General features: G+C 33.9%; 1 protein-coding gene across 3 annotated transcripts in view; it reads left to right on the plus strand.

The window, feature by feature from the left end:
• Window positions 1-27,088, plus strand: part of LOC118182918 (receptor-type guanylate cyclase Gyc76C-like) — a 731,383-nt gene that overhangs the window by 576,550 nt on the left and 127,745 nt on the right. For all 3 annotated transcript variants that reach the window (XM_085814149.1, XM_085814148.1, XM_085814147.1), the window contains exons 11-13: window positions 14,913-15,071; window positions 22,068-22,172; window positions 26,501-26,572. In XM_085814149.1, coding sequence (XP_085670275.1) covers window positions 14,913-15,071; window positions 22,068-22,172; window positions 26,501-26,572 — 336 coding nt within the window. The remainder of the gene's footprint in view (window positions 1-14,912; window positions 15,072-22,067; window positions 22,173-26,500; window positions 26,573-27,088) is intronic.

Raw genomic sequence — 27,088 nt, forward strand, 5'->3', positions numbered from 1 at the left:
ATGGCTAGAACCTATCGATCATTTAATTGTTTCATCATGAAGAACATCGTCGAAGGTGAATAGAAGAAGTAAAGAGACGCACGCCAAACACCCATATCTTATAACGAGACTATAACCATCACCGAAATTATAAAGTGGGATCTATCTATTTTGCCTTTCAGTCTTCCCCAAATGAAATTTTAGTGCACTTTATTTTAAAAATAAACAGTATTATTGAATTTTGGTAAAAGAGCGAAATTTTAAAATTTAATCCCTCGCACTCCCCAACAACTGTCACTTGCTTGAACACATTCGGCTACAATGGCTAGAACCTATCGATCATTTAATTGTTTCATCATGAAGAACATCGTCGAAGGTGAATAGAAGAAGTAAAGAGACACACGCCAAACACCCATATCTTATAACGAGACTATAACCATCACCGAAATTATAAAGTGGGATCTATCTATTTTGCCTTTTAGTCTTCCCCAAATGAAATTTTAGTGCACTTTATTTTAAAAATAAACAGTATTATTGAATTTTGGTAAAAGAGCGAAATTTTAAAATTATAATTCCTCGCACTCCCCAACAACTGTCACTTCCTTGAACACATTCGGCTACAATGGCTAGAACCTATCGATCATTTAATTGTTTCATCATGAAGAACATCGTCGAAGGTGAATAGAAGAAGTAAAGAGACGCACGCCAAACACCCATATCTTATAACGAGACTATAACCATCACCGAAATTATAAAGTGGGATCTATCTATTTTGTCTTTCAGTTTCCCCAAATGAAAATTTAGTGCACTTTATTTTAAAAATAAACAGTATTATTGAAGTTTGGTAAAAGAGCGAAATTTTAAAATTATAATCCCTCGCACTCCCCAACAACTGTCACTTGCTTGAACACATTCGGCTACAATGGCTAGAACCTATCGATCATTTAATTGTTTCATCATGAAGAACATCGTCGAAGGTGAATAGAAGAAGTAAAGAGACGCACGCCAAACACCCATATCTTATAACGAGACTATAACCATCACCGAAATTATAAAGTGGGATCTATCTATTTTGTCTTTCAGTTTCCCCAAATGAAAATTTAGTGCACTTTATTTTAAAAATAAACAGTATTATTGAAGTTTGGTAAAAGAGCGAAATTTTAAAATTATAATCCCTCGCACTCCCCAACAACTGTCACTTGCTTGAACACATTCGGCTACAATGGCTAGAACATATCGATCATTTAATTGTTTCATCATGAAGAACATCGTCGAAGGTGAATAGAAGAAGTAAAGAAACGCACGCCAAACACCCATATCTTATAACGAGACTATAACCATCACCGAAATTATAAAGTGGGATCTATCTATTTTGCCTTTCAGTCTTCCCCAAATGAAATTTTAGTGCACTTTATTTTAAAAATAAACAGTATTATTGAAGTTTGGTAAAAGAGCGAAATTTTAAAATTATAATCCCTCGCACTCCACAACAACTGTCACTTGCTTGAACACATTCGGCTACAATGGCTAGAACCTATCGATCATTTAATTGTTTCATCATGAAGAACATCGTCGAAGGTGAATAGAAGAAGTAAAGAGACGCACGCCAAACACCCATATCTTATAACGAGACTATAACCATCACAGAAATTATAAAGTGGGATCTATCTATTTTGCCTTTCAGTCTTCCCCAAATGAAATTTTAGTGCACTTTATTTTAAAAATAAACAGTATTATTGAATTTTGGTAAAAGAGCGAAATTTTAAAATTATAATCCCTCGCACTCCCCAACAACTGTCACTTGCTCGAACACATTCGGCTACAATGGCTAGAACATATCGATCATTTAATTGTTTCATCATGAAGAACATCGTCGAAGGTGAATAGAAGAAGTAAAGAGACGCACGCCAAACACCCATATCTTATAACGAGACTATAACCATCACCGAAATTATAAAGTGGGATCTATCTATTTTGCCTTTCAGTCTTCCCCAAATGAAATTTTAGTGCACTTTATTTTAAAAATAAACAGTATTATTGAATTTTGGTAAAAGAGCGAAATTTTAAAATTATAATCCCTCGCACTCCCCAACAACTGTCACTTGCTTGAACACATTCGGCTAGAATGGCTAGAACCTATCGATCATTTAATTGTTTCATCATGAAGAACATCGTCGAAGGTGAATAGAAGAAGTAAAGAGACACACGCCAAACACCCATATCTTATAACGAGACTATAACCATCACAGAAATTATAAAGTGGGATCTATCTATTTTGCCTTTCAGTCTTCCCCAAATGAAATTTTAGTGCACTTTATTTTAAAAATAAACAGTATTATTGAATTTTGGTAAAAGAGCGAAATTTTAAAATTATAATCCCTCGCACTCCCCAACAACTGTCACTTGCTCGAACACATTCGGCTACAATGGCTAGAACATATCGATAATTTAATTGTTTCATCATGAAGAACATCGTCGAAGGTGAATAGAAGAAGTAAAGAGACGCACGCCAAACACCCATATCTTATAACGAGACTATAACCATCACCGAAATTATAAAGTGGGATCTATCTATTTTGCCTTTCAGTCTTCCCTAAATGAAATTTTAGTGCACTTTATTTTAAAAATAAACAGTATTATTGAATTTTGGTAAAAGAGCGAAATTTTAAAATTATAATCCCTCGCACTCCCCAACAACTGTCACTTGCTTGAACACATTCGGCTACAATGGCTAGAACCTATCGATCATTTAATTGTTTCATCATGAAGAACATCGTCGAAGGTGAATAGAAGAAGTAAAGAGACGCACGCCAAACACCCATATCTTATAACGAGACTATAACCATCACCGAAATTATAAAGTGGGATCTATCTATTTTGCCTTTCAGTCTTCCCCAAATGAAATTTTAGTGCACTTTATTTTAAAAATAAACAGTATTATTGAATTTTGGTAAAAGAGCGAAATTTTAAAATTTAATCCCTCGCACTCCCCAACAACTGTCACTTGCTTGAACACATTCGGCTACAATGGCTAGAACCTATCGATCATTTAATTGTTTCATCATGAAGAACATCGTCGAAGGTGAATAGAAGAAGTAAAGAGACACACGCCAAACACCCATATCTTATAACGAGACTATAACCATCACCGAAATTATAAAGTGGGATCTATCTATTTTGCCTTTTAGTCTTCCCCAAATGAAATTTTAGTGCACTTTATTTTAAAAATAAACAGTATTATTGAATTTTGGTAAAAGAGCGAAATTTTAAAATTATAATTCCTCGCACTCCCCAACAACTGTCACTTGCTTGAACACATTCGGCTACAATGGCTAGAACATATCGATCATTTAATTGTTTCATCATGAAGAACATCGTCGAAGGTGAATAGAAGAAGTAAAGAGACGCACGCCAAACACCCATATCTTATAACGAGACTATAACCATCACCGAAATTATAAAGTGGGATCTATCTATTTTGCCTTTCAGTCTTCCCCAAATGAAATTTTAGTGCACTTTATTTTAAAAATAAACAGTATTATTGAATTTTGGTAAAAGAGCGAAATTTTAAAATTTAATCCCTCGCTCTCCCCAACAACTGTCACTTGCTTGAACAGATTCGGCTACAATGGCTAGAACCTATCGATCATTTAATTGTTTCATCATGAAGAACATCGTCGAGGGTGAATAGAAGAAGTAAAGAGACGCACGCCAAACACCCATATCTTATAACGAGACTATAACCATCACTGTTGGGTTCAGAATTGCAATCAACTTCCGTTAACCATTATACCGTTCACAGTGATAAATTAATTTTCATATTTTTGTAAATTTCTCCGTTAAACCTATAAAACTAAAAAAAATTGAGTGTGTTAATTTGAACGTAAATGAGCGTAGATTTGAGCGTATTAAAGATGTAGAACGGAAACAAATATATAAAATAATAATGTCTGAAGTATACTTGAAATTCAGGAGATTATTGAGATTCAATCATGGAATCTGTGCTGAATCTTCAGTATTTCTAAGCATAAGCATAGGCGTGAGCAAATGGAAAAACATTTCTGTGAACATTAAATTCATCCGCAAATTTTCCAGGAAGCGCGTAAATATTCTCTTTCGAATTCGCCCAACAGTTTGCAGATTTTATGATTTATGAGCTCAGTTTATAGTATACTTCCGTTCAATCCCAGGAAAATATTATAAATTTACGTTTAACTGCTACGTGCATTTCACATCTTGAAACAGAATAAAGATCGTAAAATTTATAGACTTATTTCATATAAATTGACGAAAAAAACAGTTATTTAAAAGCTGTTTCCCTTTTGGAAGAATACGTGTTTGATGTTTTGTTTCAACAGCAAATATTAAAAACTACCGGAAGCAATTCTATCTTCGTTCGAACTCAAAATGTAGTTTTCTTAAGCCATCTTCATAATTCTTAAGCTTCTCTTCATTTACTGAGGGTATTGAATTTAACCTCGGGAAATGATACAAGTCGTACTTAGCTAGATTCCCAGCAAACAGATTACGTTTTATTAAGTTTTAAGTTAAGATAATTAAGTTAAGATTCAGTTTTCCTAAGAGGTCTAATTCACCTATATTGGATTCCTATAGGTCTGCTCCCCGAGAAACGGATAACACTTGTTGGCGAACTAACAAGGAACTTCCCCTTCTAACCCTTTACCGATTGAAAGCTGTCTGTGCTTGCTATTTCCGTCAATTTATGTTTTGTAAAACAAAAATAGATAAAGTAAAAACATCATCAGTCCTTTCAAAAAAAGGAAGAAAAAAAATAATATTTAAACAAAGTAGAAAAGAAGATGGATATATAATATATAAATATATATTTCTTTTAATTTGCCTCGAAACGGAAAATTAAAATTCTATCCGCGGGCGGGCTGCAGTTGGCCCATCCCTGTTCTAACCCATATATATATATATATGAATAGTTAGTTAAATTATAATAATGATAAATTTCCCTATTACTAAAAAGTAATCATTTCCTTTTACACGAAAGATATTTTCGGGAAAGAAATTTTAATTCAAAAATTTATTGAAAGCTGTATAAAAATTAGAATATACCTGAAAGATATATAAAGAAATAAATTTAAAATCGTCGGAGAGATGTGACACACTCCATTTCTTCTGTATCGTAAAGGAACGTTAAATAAAAGAATATGAAATGAAATACTTAGTAATAAAGGGGAGAGAAATGAGAATCGGAATTTATGCATTATTTAACTGTAATGAGACTTCTTTCATTTCAGCTTGATCTAGTGCTCAATGAGATGGTAATATCGTTGTTCTAAGACTTTTATTATTTGCTTTTAAATTACAGCTTTCTAGTGCATTCCTTACAAAGTACGCTCTTTAAGGTTGCTACATGTGTATGATTTGCCCAAAGGACTGTTAATTTCGTTTGGGCATTTTGCGTCGATTCATTTCTGCGCTGATTCACTTTTCAGACTGTTGCCACCAAATATTGCAGCCCTGTATTATATTTAACGAAATTAAATAAGAATCATCTGCATAAATGCATACATGATTCTCGCATTGTGATGGAATAACGGTACCTAGAGCCATCCACTTCTGAATAACGTAATCCTCCACCGAAAACGAACATCTGAAAGCTCTAGTTTGGAGTTTGTTTTATTATATATTTTATATTTTGTATGACATGAAAGAATTTTTGATTAACAAACACAACGATTTCAAAACGAGGAGTGGCAAAACTGTACCAAAAAAAAATTATCTCCAGCAAGCGAGACTGTGTATCGGAAATTCTAAAGATAGGCTCATTTTAAAATTATTTCCCAATATTGCTGTTGAATTGAATTTTATGGTTTAAGGGCAAAGAACATGATAATAAATCATGTAATGTAAAATCTGAAAGCTTTAAGAATTTTGCTTTTTATATTCAGATAAAAAATATGCCTCACGAGTCATGAGAGAAATCCAAACTAGAGGAAATCCACACCTACGAAAGAGATACATTCCTTAGAATTGTTGTAGTTGAATTGGTGGTACCTCCAGGCCTAGACGAACAGCTCATAAGACGTAATTATGATGATTACAGTTCAATACTGTAATAGCAGTGTGATAAGGTCACATAAAAGAAAAAGAGACTGAAGATAAATATGGACAAGGATGTCTCGTGAGAATAAGCTGAAAATTATTTTTTTTTTAAACTTACAAATACGTTTTCAATAGTTATTAAAATAGTCTTTATTAAAAGTTAACTTTTAATATTTACTGCTGTGGGGTAGTGGCCGAAACCGCTATGCAAAACCTGGGTTGTGACATCAGGTTCAAAACAAAACACAGCATAAAAATTTTATTGAACGCAAAAAAAATGGCTACATACAATTCTGCAGAGAAAAACCTATCTCTTTCTCTTCTTCCAATCTGGAATCAAAGTCTTCTGCACTCACTCTTTCTAAACTCCTGCGCGCATGCGCCTGACTGCGAGTCTCCAAAACATTCAAGAGAACCGGTCGTTCCCTAATTTCCTCAATCAACTGTGCAGTTTTATTCCCTAACAAATAGTACTCTTTATCTAACTCTACCGGAGTAACCGCTGCCTTTGTGGTGACCACACCAAAATCACCTTCAATGGTGACTTTCGCCAAAGGTAAACATTTACATTCTGTGTCCAAAGGCTGTTTCACCCATACAGTTTCCCCTAATAAGTCACTAGTACTAATCCAAGTACTATTACACAGATCTATTCCAGCTCCAGTATCTCTCAGATATTCTTCCGGGAAATTTCACTATATTGTGGCACTAGATCACGCTTCCTCTGACTAAGGCGTTCCCTTCTGACACACTGTCACTTGTCACTGAAGAGGCTTCACCACGCGAACTGTCCTTGCACGCAAAGTTAGATCGTTCTTGAAGAGAAGAAAGTCTTGACTGTTTACATAAAACTCAAGTTCACAGGCGAAAACGTCCGTTCCTAAATTTACTCTCAGGAACAATCCCTAAAAGCTGCCACCAACTTTTAATAAAGACTATTTTAATAACTATTGAAAACGTATTTGTAAGTTTAAAAAAAATAATAATTTTCAGCTTATTCTCATGAGACATCCTTGTCCATATTAATCTTCAGGCTCTTCTTCTTTTATGTGACCTAATCACAGCAGTAACAATAATGTCTTGGCACTCAAATGTAAATTCTAAATTTCCGAATTATTGTTCTCTTTCTTTCTGTTGCAGCAAACAGTACGTAAAAGGAAGCTCTAACGTAATATTCAAATGTAAATTTTACTATGCAATGCTGTTCAGAAGATCTTGAATTTCCGATGGAAATATTATTTACTCTAACAATGGAAAACAGTGCGAAATGCTTTTTCAAGTGGAGACATTTGTTTGATCTCAGATGAAGCGCTCGTACGCATTTTACACATGACATCAAACACAGCGAGAGGAGGTAAGAAAAAAGGGTAGCCAGTACACCTTGAATCTGACGCAAGAATTTTGCTTTAGAGAAGTGTTGAAAGATGTACGAAACAATATCGTAGACAGCCATTTGTGGCTTCGTTCAATAAATTCATTAAGAGATAACAAGCATGCGCGTGCATTGAAGAACACGCTGGTATTTTTCAACACATTCTGTAAAAGAATATTGGTTGCTGACCTTGCTGTAAATTTATAATCCTTTTGTTATTGTATAAGCAAATAATCTTATAATATTGTAAAAATAAGAAAAATCTGAAAGGTTTCAGATTTTAGCGGTAGCCCAAAAGGATTTGTTAAGGTTTTTTACGCGCTCTCTGCCACACAAACGATATACTGGTTAGTGTCTCTAACTGTCGTGCCAAAGGACCCGGGTTCGAATCCCGGAGAAGGCACGGATGTTTGTAAATTTAAATATGCCTGGGCGGCATGGCGGCACTATAAATATGCACCGAGCTGAAAGTCCTATCGTGTGGTTTAGTGGAAGGAGAGAGGGGGGAAGACCCTCGGAACCGTCCACCCCGGGGTGCTCTCCATCAAATTTGGGGGAGGAACTGAGCTAAATCGCACTGGTGCTCAATCAAAGTTGTTGCCAACGACAAGTCTATCTTGCGCTCCTTGGGACGAGGAATTTCGTGGGTTTGTTGACAAGCAGATAAATGAACATAAGTAACAACAACAACGCCCTCCCTTAGCTTGCAGTCTACCAGTCGGGTGTTACACTAACCCCTACTAACGTTTTTTTTTTTTTTTTTTTTTTTTTTGTTTGGTCTTTCTAGCTTCATTATTAAACACATTTTCTTCGCATTTACGCCATATACAGTTCATCAGCAAAATTACAAAAATTTGAGAAGCAGCATAGCAGTATACATTTAGAACCCTCGATGCAGCGTTAAGTGTTAGCACATATTTTTCTGTTTCACATGTTTTTTCACACGTTTCACATGTTTTTCTGTTTTTTCTATTTCTCAATTCATCATACGAACGTTCAGTTCTCTTACTAAGATAACTTTACAAAATGTTTTGTTGTCTTTTTATTATTGTTTTGTGTGTTAACATTATTAAATATCATATTCATGCACTTAAACCACATAAAATTCGATTCAGCAGCAAAATCATAAAATGTTTAAAAACATCATATCTTGAGAATTTCCGATAGACAGTTTCACGCACTATAAATTAAAATATTCTATTCCGTACAGTGTTGCCAGTGCTCCCTTTCAAATCGTTGATTTTGTTGATCAAAAATTCGCTAAAGCTTTACAAAATATGAAATAGATAATAAAAGAAATTCGAGTTTCCAGGTGCTCGTATTCAGCTGGAACTACGTTATTCAAACCTGGATGGTTCTTGGTTCAAAGTAGCTTTGTTATTTCACAGTACGAGAAACGTATATACATTTATGCAAATTCTTCATTATTTAATTTCTTTAAATGTAATACAGGGCGATAACATTTGATGGCAACAATTTGAGAAGTGATAGGCCGTTTGGAGTGATTCAACGCAAAATGCCGTTTCGAGACTAAAATCCCATGCAGGATTAACTCCCATTTTGGGCTAATAATGGAGTAAAATTACTTACCTCTCTTCTTCTAATCCAACTGGTCTCGGAATTTGAATGAATCCAATAAATCGCCTTACATTTCTAAAAGAATTAGTATCTATTCCAAACCAAAAATGACGAACGATTGACGTCGGTGAATAATGAATGAGATGGTGAAATGAGAACTTTGGTTAATCTTTAAATAAATTGTACTTTAATACACTGTTTACAATACTTCACAGGTCGCGTATTTTAATTATAATAATTAGCACGATTTTCGGAAACGTTGTTACTATTTGAATTTCTAGCAGCATTTTTATCAGATTTCAACAGAGAAAATTAAAAAAAAAAAAAAAGAAAAGAAAAGAAAAGAAAAGAAAAAGAAAGAAATGAAAAGAAAAAGAAAGGACGTTGCTCATTCAGCAGCAAGAGTGAGTCATCTGTGATTTAATACAATACTGGACCCTTAAAAAATCTGTAACCTTTTAGATTTTACAATACGTCCAAAGAGACCTTTTTAAACTTCTGTGTGTTGCCTTTATTTATCAAATGTTCTTTGCACCTAAACTATAAAATTCAACTGAACAGAATATCGCAAAATAATTTTAAAATGAACCTCTCTCTAGAATCGATAAAAAAAAAAATTTCAAATTCCAAATTTGGGTTTCTAGATGGCCATATTCGGTAGACGATTACATTGTAATACATTGGCGGTACACACCCCAAAAGAAGAAGATTACGTTATTCAATCTTGGATCCCAATGCGAGAAACATATATACATTTATGGAAATTCTTCATTATTTCATTTCTTTAAATATAACGCAGGGCGATAATATTTGTGGCAACAATTTGAAAAGTCAACCCACATTTATAGTGAACCAACGCAAAATGCCAAAACGAAATTAATAGTCCTTTAAGGTAAATTACCCCTTTGGACTAAAATTCTGAAAGCATTCAGATTTTACGTTACTCTCAAAGGGGCTTTTCTTTAACTTTTCGTGTACTGACTTTATTTTTTAAATATCATGTTCTTCGCACTTTAACCATAAAATTCAATTCAACAGCAATATCGCAAAATAATTTTAAACTGAGCCTATCTTTAGAATTGTACACTGTCCAGCGCACTGGAGATAAAAATAGCTTTTTCCGCAGTGTTGCCATTACTCGCTTTAAAATCGTTGAGTTTCTTAATTAAAAGTCATAAATGCTTTACAAAATATGAAATACGTAATAAAACAAATTCCAGATTCCAAATTTGGGATTATGGATGGCCATACTCGCAGTAGGATTACATCATTCAAAATTGGATGGCCTTAGGTACCGTTGTTTTATCACAATGCGAGGAACGTAACATTTGTATAGATTCTTCATTATTTAATTTCTTTAAATATAACACGGGGCGATTATATTTGGTGGCAACAGTTTGAAAAGCAAAACGAAATTATTAGCCCTTTTGAATCAAAAAAAAAAAAAAAAAAAACGGAAGGGAAATAAAGGTGTGCCCTTTGAACCAATGTTTGGGAACATCTCTGTTTTGGTTTTATTTATTTTGTTTATGGCAAATTACTGGAAGTCTATCTGACTAAGAGCAATGCCTTAGTGGAGGAACTGTCTAGTACACTCGTTACGCGTGGGAGTTTTCTGAATTCCACTCTGTACAACATTATAAAGTAAGAGAAACGTGCAAAAGTAAATCAATTCTTACACATTATGTTTATATCTCTAAATATATCTTCATCTAGTCATATCTGTTAATCTATCTACTTGTCTGTCTGACTCGTTACATTACACTGCCTATCTTTCTAATTACAAGCTTTCTGTCTGTCCGGTTGCATTACATTATTTATTAAATTTAATTATACTTTCATTAAATTATAATTACTGAAGCCATAGTGAAATGCAACGTAACCATATATGTCAAATGTAATCAACTGCAGGTGAACCAAAGAACTGACGTATTTTTGTAAATTTTATATTTTAATAAAGCAACTTAGCTTTAGAACGAAAGGAAGAGAGCCCTGGTGTCTCTGGCGGTCTCAGGGCCTGTGTACGCGCTGAGTCGAATATCTCCATAGGGTATGGCGGGCCATAGGGACTGCTGGTGCCCTGTAGGGCTTTGGCGTATCTGGATAGTTAGTAGACGGAGACGAGATCCAATGTAAATTATGCATAACACAATATTACTATGCGTACAACAGAGTTGTAAAGTGCATTGTATTGGAATACAATAGTGTAGCATAGTATTGTAGTAATATTCATAATTGTATTGCATCGTCATATGTATGTACTTGTACTGGTGCATCATTATTCTGGTATTGTAGAAGTACACGGTATTTTTAAGTGCTTAACCTTATATTGTACAGTATTATTTTCTTTGTGTAATAGTTTTATATATGTATTTTCAAAGGAGTGCAAGAGTATGTTTGTAACATTATTGTATTTCGAGAATAGAATTTCGCATGGGTTCAGAACAGAATTTCGCATTTCGAATTTCGCATGGGTGATTTCACGCCTTACACCGTATTTCCGCTGACCTTTGCTATTAAGACAGCTCCCTGCATTCGGACTGGTGAACAAAATTAGAATCACGCTGGCAGGGCTTAAAAAGGCGGTTAAACACCATCCCCAAATAATTATCTATCTGCGGAGACAAAAAGACGAAGATAACAACTTGGATTATCCTGGACACCTATTATTAAATACCTGATGTCTCCCCTACCTATACCTGAACCTGTCTGTCTGTACATGGTGATTTAAATATATCTGCCAAAAAACGTAAAGCGGGTAAAGAGGACAGAAACAAATAGATTTTCTTTTAGAATGTGCTTGCGTAAATCGCGCTTTGAGGTGGTATAAGGCGCTATTGAGCGGGTGGTGAAACCGTTCTTCTGTCGTGCATCATCATTCCCCGTCCGAATTTCCAGGTGACAGGTGACGGAGGACGGGGACGCCTGGTGTTTAACAGAGGTAAACAGGCATATGTCCCGCGCCCTCCCCTATCTACCGGGGGTTTATTGAGATCTTAAAAGATTTATTACATTGCCATACAGGGGCAGATGAGAGATACATTGGCTATTTATATTGTATTACAGATTTTAGGTTTGCAAGGTATACGTTACATAACATACTGGTTACACATTTAAGAAAAAAAAGAAAAAAAAATATTAACATAACACATACATGACATGACACATAAATACTATTAATAAAGAAGGTACATGCGCTTAGCAGAAGGAAGATACTGTATTTCCTTAGATGCAGAGGAGTACTTACATTCACTTAAGACCCTGAATTAGTGGGGTTGGCATAGGTCTTGCCCCAGGGCGGTTATCTGGCTGAATCGTTTGAAGGCTATTTGGTTGTCTGCTGGCAAGTGGAGGTGATTATCCTCCGTGAGCGGGCATTCAAAGATGTAATGGTCTGGAGTTCCGAGCGACCCACAGACGCACAAGCCTGTATGAGAGATACCAAATCGCTCAAAATAGGTGGGAAAGGGCCCGTGCCCCGAGATGTAATTAGTGATGGGAGGTATGGAGTATTGGCGCTCCATTTTCACTCTAGGCAGAAATAAATTGGTTCTGCGACCCGTATCACAGGTCTCCCATTCAGCTTGCCACTTCTGCAGACCTTTTTCCTTAAGAGTTCTCTTGAGATACGAGGGTGGCGCTGGAATAGTTACCATCTGTGCAGCTATGTTGCTTGCTGCCTCCTTTGCCAGTTGGTCAGCTGTCTCGTTACACTCGTTGTTAACGTGTGCCTTAGTCCATATTAAATTTACAATTAGTTGAGGATGTGATTGTAGAATATTCTGGAGGTCCGCTACCAATGGGGAGGTGTGGTTATGGTTGACTAGGGCGAATAGCGTTGACATGCTATCTGTAAACAGCATTGCATCGGTGATCCCGCTGTCAATTGCATGCTGAATCGCAGTGGTAATGGCTATGACTTCAGCCTGGAATGTACTGTTTATTGGTTGAAGATGCTCCTTCCACTCGATTTCCTTGCATCCTTCGTGGTACAGGACGAAGGCACTACCTGTACCCTCGTCGAGCTTGGATCCATCTGTATAGTACTGCATTGGGTACCGTGGATCCTGTATTGTAATTTGCTCGCCACTTCTGCTGACGTGAATCCTTATATTTCTTCCCTTGTGCGCAGGGTGCGTCTCCAGGGTATTCCTTGGATGCTCATACTGAACTGGACTATAAGTGCTTCCGCAGAAGGTAGCTTCCTTCTTTAAATGGATGACAGTAGCGTAAGCAGCTTCAGTTTCTGCGCGTATGTGCAGTAGCATTAGACCAGATAATACCACTGCTGCACTAGTGGCCGTTGTTCTGTAGGCCTTACACAAGAGTAAGGCGTAAGGTCGTTGTATAATTCCCAGCTGTTTGACTTTTCTACCACTCATCGGATTGGCCCATATTGCTGAAGCGTAAAGGGCTATTTTCTCTGAGACTGTGAGATAAAGAATTTTCTGTATGTGGGGATTTTGACCCCAGTTTCGCCCCTGAAATAGGCGGGCTTTTCTTGCTATTTCGGAAGTTCGCTGTTTAATACTTTGGAGGTGGGGGATCCATGTTAATTTGTTGTCCCACAGAAGGCCAAGGTACTTCAAGGTGTTATTGATTTTAATGTTCCTCTGCATTAACTTGATGCATGGTTTGCGTCTCAGGTTGGCTCTTTGCTTCGGTATGATCAGGGCACAGGACTTTTCAGCAGATAGTTGAAGTTTAAGTTTGCCGCAGAGTTCTGCAAAGAGTGCACAAGACTCGGTGCCATTCTTCTCAAGCTCGTCGCGGGTTCTTCCTTGTATTAACAATGCGGCATCGTCAGCGTAGGCGACGATGGACGTATGTCTTGGCCATGTGGCCTAACAGTATATTTCGCTACGAATGCAGAACTCGCTAATATGCATTTTATCTATGATGCTACAGCTAAAACGGAGCAGCTATTCAAAGGCGATACAAAGAACTATTCTTGAGTAACACTTTGAGCAATTGTTCCGTTTCCAGTATTTCTCCGCGAATGCATTCATCATTTTAATCTACTTTGTTTTCTCGTCGTACTGCCACTGCCTTGTATTAACTTTATGAAAGGTCTGACTGCTCTCAAGTCAACCTGCGCAAGTACATGATATCGTTACATGATATCAAGTAATAATCATCATCATTATTTGATATCAGTTAATAATCATTATCATTATTTGATATCAAGTAATAATTATTAATCATTATTTGAAATCAATTAGCTCAAAGCAATTATTATCAGTGCCTGATATCCTATTGTTGCATGCGTACGGGTTCGTAATAAATTGAATGTTCACGTCCAATGAAAAGTGAATAAAATTTGTTATTATAATAACAAAAAACAAAATGCTGAAATTTTCTCTGAGTTATTAATACAATATCGCAGTATCTCACAGTAATTATATTTTAAACTACTAAAACGTTGAATAGAACTTAATTCAAACCACTGAGAAAGCTAATCCGATCTCACCACGAATTCGCTACATTCAACAACAAGAACTAAAATAGCAATTGAATTGAGATGTTTTTCTCCAGCTTTTATAAGCTTTTTAATCCCGCACGAGAACATTCTGGTATTTTTTCGATTTTTCTGGATAGCAAAAGAGTACAATTACGAGATATCTATTTGTAAAATGCGCGTGCTCCTGTATTTTAATTTTTCCTTCAACTTTCTCTTCAAGTAAGTCTCGTGCTGCATTGCACGGGAATATAAAACCATTTTAATTACAAGTTCTACTAAAAATAGCTAAATAAATACAAAACCCGTAATAATATTTTAGGCCATTAACGGTAAACTCAAAAAGGAATTTGTACGAAATTCTTAAAAATTATACAACAGAATAAATTACACCTACTACTAAAATCTTTTGCTTTTCTTTAACCAAAATCGTCCATTTCTCCTTTTCAGACGAGCGTCACTTCGCAAGTGTCCCTTGAGTCCAAGGTGACCGGCCAGACATTTACGCAGACAGCGTTTTTCAAAGGAACATTAGTGGCAACTAAAACTCTGAAATTCAAAAGCAGGAATATTGAGATTCCTAGAGAAACTAAGAAAGAAATGAAAACGGTAAGTGATCATATGTTTTCCTTTATAAGTTATTTTTTTTGGAGTTTCTGAAATTTAAGTTCGTCTGGTTTCTTCTTTCTCAAAATTCTTAACGAAAATTTCAGTTGATGTTAATAACATTCATTTTTTTTTTTTTTATGTCCGAAACTGCATAATATTTCTCTTTCGCGTAAATGTCGGTAATTTTTAGTCTGTCCCTATCCTAAAAGTACCTAATTAAATTATTCCGCTTAAAAGCAGCAAGCGGAAGCCAGCTCTTAATGTTCACTTGATATTTCAAAATTTAACTTTAGTTTGGTGTTTTCTTGAAATAAAAGGTCTCTGTATGTTTAAAAATAAAATATGGCGGAAAGAGGCAACTTTTGCCTTTTATTTTTGTTCCAAATTGGCAATTGGCCCAGAAGGTCTATTAATTTCGTTTCGGCAATTTTTCGTCGATTTACTACAAGCATTGGTTCACTTTTCAGATTGTTGCCACCCAATATTATCGCCCTGTATTATGTTTAAAGAAATTAAATGATGAACAATCAAGTCCAAATTTGAAATTTGGAATTTATTTTATTATCGATTTCATATTTTGCAAAACTTTAACTAATTTTTGGTTAACGGCTTTCAAAGCGACCCATGGCAACGTTGTACAGAAAAATACATTTTTATCTCCAGCGCGCGAGACCGTATATCGTAAATTCTAAAGATACGATCATTTAAAAATTATTTTGCGATATTGCTCTGTTGAACTGAATTTTACGGTTTAAGTGCGAAGAACAGGATATTTAATAAATAAAGGTAACACTCAAAATGTTAAAAGAACGCCCCTTTGGACGTAATTTAAAATCTGAAACTTTTCCGATTTTTTTTTATTTATTTATTTATTTATTTATTTATTTATTTTTAAGGAGGAGGAGAGAAGAAACCGAAATATTCGATTTAGAAAACTATTTTATTCTTCTTTCACTATTCTGTCAAGATATTTCAGTTGTTCTGAATGAAATTTTGCTGCATATCGATTTTCTGTCGTAATTATCGACGAACGAATTATATGAAGACGTCGTCACGAGTCAGTAGATAAATGTGACGAGATAATTAAGGCCGTGTTTACATCAGAGATTCCTAACTAAATTAATTAATCGAATCTCGTGTACTTTCCTGTATAATGTACAGTATGCAACATAATGACAATACAAATAATTGCACATAAGTAACTTAAAGAATAAGAAGTAGACTGAAAATATGAATAAGAGTTTTAAAAATAGTTTTTATTTTGTGTATGGTTATTATTTTTAATTGAGAAACATAAATGATTTTTCAGAAGCAAAATCATAGTTTCTAATTGTGCAAAAGTTCGATTTTAACTCATATTTTAATATCTGGTGTACAACTGCTTAATTTATATTTAAATAACCTCTTTCAAAAATATTCAACTTGTTTCGTGTTTTCCTTTCTAGTTTTGCTTTTTTCGTGTTTTTCTGAATGCGTTTCTTGCGCTTAATTTTATATTGCGCATATTCATTATATTTCACATATTGCGTAAACATTTATATATTTAAAAAAAATCTGAAGGCTTTCAGATTTTAAATTACGTCCAAAGAAGCGTTTTTTTTTTTTTTTTTTTTTTTTTTTTAACATTTTGTGTGTTGCAATTATTTATTAAATATCACGTTCTTCGCTCTTAAACCATAAAATTCAGTTCAACAGCAATATCGCAAAATAATTTTTAAATGAGCGTATCTTTAGAGTTTCCGGTACACAGTCTCGCACGGTGGAGATAATTTTTTTCCTTGCAGTGTTGCCATTGCTCGCCTTGAGCTCGTTAAGTTTGCTAATCAAAAATTTGTTAAAGATTTGTAAAATATGAAATAGATAATAAAAAAAGTTCCAATCTCCAAATTTGGGTTTTTAGATGCCCATATTCGGGTGGAAAAGTACGTTATTCGAAACTGGACAGCTTTAGGTACCATCGTTTAATCACAATCATACATACATTTATGCATATTCTTCATTATTTAGTTTCTTTAAATATAATAGAGGGCGAACAATTTGGTCGGTGGTAACAGTTTGAAAAGTGAACAGACATTTAAAGTTTTCAACGGAAAATGCGAAAACGAAATTAATAGCCTTTCTGGCTAACGACCTTTGGGCTAAAAATATTATTCATTTTTAAAATATATTACATAATTTTAGGGTATTTTTCCTTTATATGTATTTTATATGATTTCTTCCTAATTACATGAAAGAGTTTTAATAGCAATAAACAATGAATTATAAATTTTAACATCTTATATTTCTTGATTGCATTAACAGTTGATCGGCATAAGCCGACGCGTATTCGACTATCAACCCAATCGATAACTTGATCACCATTGAACACCTTTAAAATTTCATTGACCCCCCAAAAAAACAATATTCAATACTAACCCCGCTGAGAATATCTGGTTTAGCTATTCTTGTAAATTACTAGAGAAAAGATATGACTCAATATTTAACTAAAAAATCGTATCCTTAGTTATTCAGATGTATACGAGGCAGTTTCCTTTAGAAAATCCTCTAAGAAGGCATCCATCTACTTAGGCAGGTAGCCCTCAAGTTCTTTGCCGTAATAATATCAACCAACCTTATTTATTCAGAACTTAACCGTTAATGGTCCTATTTTTAGAATTAGAAGCAGTGCAAAGAAGGAAATTTAAAACTGATCAATATGGAAAATGGCATTCGTAGCGTTTTCTTCCCTCACCCCCGTTCTCCTTTTGAAATCTAATTTTTTTTAATAAAAATGAAAACTTTCATTTCTCTGTAAATTAAATACAAGTAATTGCCCTAGAATACGCTTGAAAATCTGCTTATAATGAAATTAGTGTTAGCATTTATATTTCTTTCATTTTAAGCAATTTCATATTTCTCTGTAATTTTTATTGTTTTGTTTATTTTTGGAATAACATTTGCCTGAAACGTGTAATTTTTCACGCAAGGGTTTACTAATGAGGTTATTTGTCACAATTGGTGTTACGCATCGCAAAGATTTTGATGTCTAAAAAACATCTGAAACTTCCAAATTTTGACCAGGTATTGCAGACAATAGTAAAAAAAAAAAAAAAAAAAAAAAAAAAAAAAAAAAAAAAAAAAAAACTGAAGTAACACACCACATAACTTCTTTCTACGCAATATTAAATTATACGCATTTTTCGTGCATTTCATTTAAACTTATTTCCTCTAATATCATTAGGGATATATTTCTCCTTCAATGAATTCAGTTCTTACTACGCAGCAAACAAAATATACATAAAAACTCGAAATATCTTCATTAAAAGATAATATTGAAAGATATAGAAAAACATAAAACGGCAAATACAGTTAAAACAGTTAAAAACATTAATTAAAATTCCAGTTTCTACTAAAAAACATCGGCCAGCGGGCAATAAGGCAGATTTTCGGTGCACAAATCTAAAAGTTTCCTTTTGGTCCCACTCAGCAAAAAGACACTGAAGGTGCAGAATCTGACTTAATTCGCTATTCTGCTAAGTTTCAAATGTAAACAAGTATGGCTGCTATGGTAAAAAATTAGGCTTACCCTCACTTAAACAACTCTTAAATTGTTGATAATTCTAAAACTATTGCATGCAGGTTAACTAAAGGCATAAAAACCTTAAACAGAAGATACGAATAATATAATTCAATCATTTTTAAAGCAAAACATGCACAATTTATAACATATAAGAATAAAAATTTTGAGCTCACCCTGCCAAGTAACAGAGTGGATATATATATATATATATATATATATATATATACTTTTGGTGCGGCTGATTACCACCAAAAAGGCAGGTGCACAACTACATGTTATAGCAGTCCAATATACAAAATTGCAATGTTCTGAGGTTACTTGTTGTTGAGTTATGCGTGACACGTGCGTATGTACAGACGCCACAAAAAAACATTTCTTCGGAGTCCATTTTAAATAAGTTTTATAATTTGTTTCGAGAAAAAAGTCCTTTATTCTGTCCTTACGTACAGATGTCACGCAAACACATCGTTCAATTGCATTCGATAGCGGACAAAATTTATATTTTCCTTGAAATATGATACCCGGAATTTTTCGTGATTACAATACTTCCTTTACTTCTTAGAAGGAAGTAAAACAGGCCTGCCATATATAGACTAGTATAGACCTTCACAGATGTTGAAGCATGCATCTCCCCCTCCAAAACAACTACCTTTTTTGGAAGAGGAGATAAAATACCTTTAAAACTTTCCAAAAGATATACTGCCTCGAACGCGGGGGATTACGTCATGATTTAAATGCGTTTTTATTTATATTAATTAGATTTCAAATATATATATATATATATATATATATATATATACTTAAAAATGCGTTTATTACTTTTCCCTATCAATTGGTTTGCTATTCAGTAATAAAGACTAAATTTGAAGCTTTAATATCTTAAGTCTCACTGAATGACAATACGCCGGTGGATGAAGATAGTAGGTATTTTATTTGAGGCAGTGGCAACGCATTGCTTTCGAACTGGTAAATCAAAATTCGAAGATAAATATCTTATGTTTTGCCAAATGGCCACAGTCTGGCGTGCTGAAGATAAAAATGTTTTATTTCGAATAGTGTTGCCATTTCCACTTTCAAATCGCTAAGTTTGTAACACAAAAATTCATTAAATTTGTACAAAAATAAAATAAATCAATCAAAAACAAAGTCGAAATCCAAAATTCCCGCTTAGAGGTGCCCATGTTCGGGTCGGAGAGAACTAACTAAGTGTATTAAAAATTCGGTGGCTCTGTGGCGTCGTTTTTAAACAATGCGAGCGTACATACGTACAACGTACGTAAATATACAGATTCTTCAATATTTAAATTTTTTAATAATATATTTCGATATAATTCGGTAACAACAATATGAAACGTGATTTGGATACAGAAACGATACGGACCAAAAGTAAATTTCGAGATTAATAGTACCTCTGTTGTTTATTAGCTCTGAAACGGTGTACTGCTCTCTTGATTCAGAATAAAATCAAAATTCACCTGTTCTGTTACAAAACTGGGTCCAACTGCTACCGAGCGGTAAAGGCTTTGAGCACAAGTAGTTCGTTCCGGGATTTGAATCTAGGCGGACGGCTGTTTGTGTGATTTCTCCCCATGTGTAATGCCAGCTTTCCTTGGAAAATCATCCACGAAGGCATACATCTCCTTAGGCAGATAACCCTCGAATGTTTTCCCTTAATTAAACAAACCAGAACTATTACACAACTGTGTTTGTTTACAGAAATTTTCAAATTTAGGCCGTCCTGAAATGGTGCCGAGCAGAACCCCAACCGGTATATTGATACGCATCGCTGACAGCCGTGCCGAAGGTCCCGAGTTCGAATCCCGGAGAAGGCATGGATGTTTGTAAATGTATAGTGTCGGTGTGGCATTGCGGCACTCTAAATATGCGACGAGTCGAAAGTCCTCTCGTGTGGTTTGGTGAAAGCGGTGAGAGGGGAGATTCTCGGACCCGTGCCCCCCCGGGGTGCTCTCCATCAAAATTGGGAGCAGAACGGAGCAAGATCACACTGTCACTTGAATGGTGCTCAAAGCTGTTGCCAATGGCAGGTGTATTCTGGTGCTCTTTGCCACGAGGCATTTCATGGGCTCGGGCAGACTACAGCAGACGAGTGAGCATAAGCAACAACAACAGTCTTATAACACAATGTCTGAAAGATTCAATACTTACATTTATTTAACTTGTCATTCAGAAAGTCTTGGTAGAGGTAGTTTATGTTCGACCAGAATACTCATCATCAAAGTGATTTACAGGCGAATACACATCTCTAGTAATATACCATTTCAATTGTATAGTGTAATATAAAAAAATACCCGAAGACACATTGTCATCATACTCTTATATCATAACACTATGACTTATTATTATTACCACGACCATATTATGATTTATTATTAGACATAAGATTTGAATAAAGTTTCAGAACGTAATTTAAGCGCATTAATCTTGCTGGGTTAAAAGACCTTGGTACTACGAAAATGTACGGAACAGATCTGTCGACGGTTATCTCGAGAGTTTTGAAATTTGGGCTGTAGTCAAATGATGCAAAATTTACCTGCTTTTAATGTCAAAAAATATAAAGATCTATTATGTTATTAGTCCAAAGAGGCTTTGTCCCTGAAGGACTATTGTTTTCGCTTTGAGATTTTGCGTTGGTTCACTATAAATATCCGTTTCACTTTACAAACTTTTGCCACCAAAAGTTAGAATCCTGCATTATATTTTAAGAAATTAAATAATGAAAAATTTACATAAATGTATGTCTATTTCTCGCGCTGTGATAAAATACCGGTACTAGAGCCATCGAATTTTGAATGACTTAATCCTCCTACGAATATGGGCATGTGGAAGACCAAATTTAAAATTTAGAATTTGTTTTATTATCGATTTGCTATTTTGTAAAACTTGAACAAATTTTTGATTAACAAACTAAAAGATTTCAAAGCGAGCGATGGCAACGTTGTACAGAAAAAACATTTTTATCTCCAACGAGCGAGTCTCTATATGGGAAATTCTAAAGATATTGCTCATTTTAAAACTAGTTTGCGATATTGCTGTTGAACTGAATTTTATGGTTTAAGTGCGAAGAACGTGATATTTAATAAATAAATGCAACACACAAAATGTTAAAAAAACGCTTCTTTGGACACAATTTAAAATCTGAAAGCCTTCAGAATTTTTTTTTAATATTTAAATGTTTACGCAATATGTGAAATATAATAAATATGTGAAATATAAAGTTAAGCGCAAAAAAACACATTCAGAAAAACACGAAAAACATAAGGACGTAATAACATTTTGTACTAATAACATTTCGTTTTGGACATAACATTTTAAACATAATAACATTTGAGATTTTCTTTTTTTTAATTGTATTTTTTAAATTTATTCATTTTTCATGTGTTTTTATCTTTTTTTTTTTTTTTAAAATTTTATTTTAGATGCGAGAACTGCATCACGATAACATCAATCCCTTCATCGGTGCCTGTGTTCAGCCCCATTACATACTTCTAGTCACTGAATATTGTGCCAAAGGAAGCTTAAAGGTATTACTGATTTGAAGTTTGATTTAATATGACAATTCCTTCTAAAATTATAAGAAAAAATCATTTAGGAGATAAATTTAATTCAGATTACAATGACAGATTTAACTGCGATTGAATCAACAAATAGAATAAAAATGAAACAAGTAATTTTTTTAAAAAATGTTTAAAGTCAATTCCTGCTTATGAGAATTTAATTCCATACACTTTTAAAATTGTTAGAACTCTTCTGTCTTACTGTTGTCACTTATTTTTGTTAAATATGACAATCCCATTGGTCACAGTCGTGTACTATTATTTAGAAGTTGTTATAAAATCAATTTTTACGGCACGTGAGAATTCCTAATAAACGGTCATTATTTGTAAGTCTTATAACATATTTAATAAAAACAGCATATTTTTAGTTCCGATAAACAGGAATAAATAAGTAGAAATCCACTTTAATAAGTAAAAAAACTGTATTGACATCAAGTTGTCATCCACTAGAAGTTTAAAAAGTGTATTTGAACTTGAGTGGATGAATAAAAAGTATTTTATTAACGACTGAAAATTAACAAGATTAACTAATGAACAAGATATAGGGAGAGGGTGAGCCAATAGTAGGAATTTAATAAAATAGGCTTTTAATAGCTTTCCATTTTATGTGTTGTAATATATTTAATCATTACATCCTTAAAATTCTATATCTCTTAAACGTACTCCGATTATTATTGACTGAAATATATTTCCAGTACATTTACAAAATCATACTATAAGAAAATAACTGTCTTTTATTTTCCGCGTATGTGTGTTTCGCATATTACTCCCCCCCCCAAAGTTTTAGTGCCAGGTTCTGGAAATTTAAAAAACTTCACGTAATACTCCCTTTCCTTTGCACGTTCAAAGAACGAGTTCTCCCAAATTTTCAAGTGAATTCGTCCATGGCGGGTTTATTTTCATCTTACTTAAGAACAAACATGGATTCGTGAGGATTTTTCTGAGCGAACCTATTTTGTACCTATATATAAATGCTCCGTTGTTTTATTCTAGTTGAAATAATCATTGTTCGTGGCAAATTCGTTGAAACGTTCATTGTATTTTAGTTGAAATAGTCATTTTCGTTGAAAGAGTCATTGCATTTTCGTCGAAATTGTCATTGTTAGTGGTACGAACAAATAGCCATTGTCCGTGCAATGAATTAACTAAACGCAATTTTTCTGTCCTAAATTTTCAAAAAAAATTTAATGGAAATAAAAATATTATTTTTAATGTATAATCTTTGCTGAAACAAAGTACATTTAATTAAAAACAATTCTTCCTCATGATCATAATGAACATGTATTTGGCCTACAAAAAAATGGAATCAATTAACTCATTTGAATACCCAAATATCGCTGTACTTTCTGTAAATTCGACATATTACGTTCAAATGATGTTAAATCCCTATTTCCTTCAAAAAGAGATTAAGGTAAAAAAAAAAGTGTTTGTTTATAAAATTAAATTGTCTTTCAAAGCGAACGTGAGTAAGCATAAGAATGAAAGAACTAATTCATTAACAATAGGATCGAAAACGTGAAGATAATCGATTAAGAAGATGAGATTTGGGAATGTAAAACTACCGAAAGGTATTTTAAGACAGTCCTTAATTCATACCAAAAGAGCTAAATGTATTCATTAAATAAAAATAATTTCAATAAAAATTAAAGAAAGACTACATCCACTATGCTTTTAAATGCCACTATGCTCTTTTTCATTACGTATCTTCTTTTAAATGAAGATACATAATAAAAAAAGAGCAAAAGTTCTAGAATTTCTTAAATTACAAAATATGTCTATTACATAAATTACGTAAAAGACTTATTTTTTATAACATCATTTGTTTTTTCATATGATGGATTTAAAATAGTAGTGTTAAGCTGTGTTGTAATATCTGGTAACACATTACGCGTCAAAAAATGCCTTGAAATTCTTATAAAACTTTAAAGAAAGGAAAATACGATGATAGTCAATAAATAATTTTAAAATAAGAAAGCAGAACATAATGCGCAAGAAATGTATAATAAATTAGTGTAAGATTATTTTAGAAGATGTGATACTGTATCTCGACAAAAAATAATCTCATAATTTTGTATTATAGTCACAAGAAAAATGTTATAGTTAGTGAGTTAGTTTCTGTTTTACCAACAAAATGGCAAAATGTTTGTGTAGTTTTAATGATATTAGCCGCTCAATGTTTAAGACAGTTATAAAGTTATACATCGTTCAATGCTGGGACTTTAGTTCTATAATCCTAACAGACATGTAGCGAGGTTTGGCCCAAAGTCTTGCGAAGGTTTTAAAACAATCTACTTATTTAAACAAAATTTTTAACAAAAAAAGTCACGGCTGTTCCATAGATAACCACAGCTTGTGGCGATGCAAATAGATAAGAACAGTCAATTCAAATTAAACTCTGATCCGTAGTCTAAGACTCCACAGTTAAATAATGAGCTACAAACTGTTTCAATAATTTAACAGGTACTACTACAATATTGCTCATCGGGTATCGATCCTTTTGATAAATGATAAGCTGTACCGTTCTTACACCAGATCAGTTCGCTTCCACAATCCGATGACAGAACGAACCTACTCTCATTATGAGAGCCCTTTCCTGTTCGGTCAAATGCAATGCTCGGGACTCCACTGGAAACGAGAGGTACGGTACTGTATCAGCAATAAGACACACACACACAACAGGTATGTGAGCGCTCAGTCCTCTTTCTCCCAAACGTCTTGCTGCAGTATTCAGCAACATTAAAACAACTGAAACGTGTAGCCAGCGTCACGAAGGTCTTGTTATACACCTGCAGTAGACAGGTACATTGCCCTATCGGCAACAATAAAATGGCACACCACAGCTCAGCAAGAGGCGAATGAGTTACTGTCACAGGCAGCTGATCTACCAACTGTGTTTCTCGTTACTTCTCGTCGTTGAGATCACATGCGGCTTAAGGCTGTGGTGTTAATAGATTAACGGTGCCTAACGGTTAAATTACATAAGAAATTTAACCTGCAACGCTTCAATCAGTAACTTGTGTCTGCCAGCAGCTTTTTTTTATTCGTCGGAATGACATTAATCCATTAGACATCACTGCCTTAGGCCGGATGTCATCTCGCGGACGAGAAGTAAGGAGAAGCACAGTTGGTAGATTCGCTGTGACAGTAACTCAGTCGCCGTCTGCTGAGCTGTGGTGTGCCGTTTTATTTTTACCGATAGTGTAATGTGCCTGTATTCTGCAGGCGTCATACATCTAACAAGACCTTCTCCGTGACACTGGCTGCACGTTTCAGTTGTTTTAATATTGTTGAATGTTGAACGTCTTGGCAATATCTTATATTTTTCACCGATCTTTCCAATATTACTGCGGCACGTATATCAGTATCCGAATTTTCAAAAAATTTTGCAACGACTTTCTTCCTTCGTCCTAAGATCTTTGTCAAGTATACGTTCTCATATTTGCATAAATTAAGTGAACTATTACATCCTGTGAATATGTACAAAATGACTCCACTTGTGGACTCAGTTATAACCTTCTATAACTGAAATAACGCGTGGATATTTAGCAATATCATTACAATTCATTATAATATTGTGTTTTCGATACTTATTATAGTTGTTTCATTAAGCTTATCCGCATACTAATTATGTTTATCTGTTATTTTTGTTACACAAAAATAATTGTTCAATTTAATTCGTAAATTTCGAATTGTATTGAGACTATAATGTAATTGCTTTATATCCAAAATTTAGTTTTAATAAATACTGGATACTTACGGTGGGATTGCGCGATGAACCATAACAGGTAAACTCTACATTCTTTTGAATAACGTGAACCATCTAAACAAAAACTGAAAAACTGTAGTACCACCACTACATTTTACAATGATTATTTTTCAATTTCTCAATAGAAATATTAATATATATATATTGCCATTTGCTATTTGTATTAAGTATATACATATAAAAACTATTACATTGAAAATTGTTTACAATTTTTATTATCAAAATTTAAGTTTTAGTACTTTAGTTTTTTTTATGAGTCACTATGAGAAATCATTTACGAGCTGACTCATGGTACATCGCTGGTGTCCCCCATAATTTACCTGTACTTGTACTGGATCCTGCACTTTTCCAAATTTTTGCTTTCTTTCATTTTGTGATATTGTGGATGGCAATGGTTTCTGACCTTACCAATTATCCAGAATTATATATTTATGTACACAAGGCACGCGATTACGCTGTCACTCATTCAATCGAGTAATTTTGTAATAAAAATATTTCTAATTTTCATTGATGGATTTATTTTTTATAGGATATTCTTGAAAATCCTGATATTAAACTAGACCACATGTTTATTGCTTCGTTGGTGTTTGATTTAATAAAGGTAAGTTGTATTTATTTATTATTAGATTTAGGTTAAAATAACACTTCGAGCAATAACAAGAATTAATGCTGATTATATACGATATTACGATTGATATCATATTGATTGATATGATATTATGATTGTATGCTATTATAATTGTATGATATTACGCCGATTCTTGTTGTTTGACTTCTCCAATAATCATTATTAGAGTGTTGAAAATGTTCTTAGTATGATTATATTGATTTGGAATGGAATATTCGAATCACACAGATCCTAAAAAATGATTCGATATTGGGAAAATGGAATCTTTGATCTCTACTCTTCATTTGAATCTTTCTAATTCTAACGTAAAATGATCGTTAGAAATTACCAATTGAAATTTTAGAACTAATGTTATTGCCCCGTCCCAGTAGAAGCATTAAATAAATAAAGAATGCAACTGTTGCAATTTTATATTTGATTTACCTTAGGTAACAAAATCTTAAATTTTGGGAAATATACTATCGTTCTTTGTTTGGTATTTCTCTGCAT

This window comes from Stegodyphus dumicola, chromosome 3, assembly GCF_044657685.1.
Source record: "Stegodyphus dumicola isolate Sdum_Otavi_A_Nest chromosome 3, ASM4465768v1".
NCBI classification, from domain to species: domain Eukaryota; kingdom Metazoa; phylum Arthropoda; class Arachnida; order Araneae; family Eresidae; genus Stegodyphus; species Stegodyphus dumicola.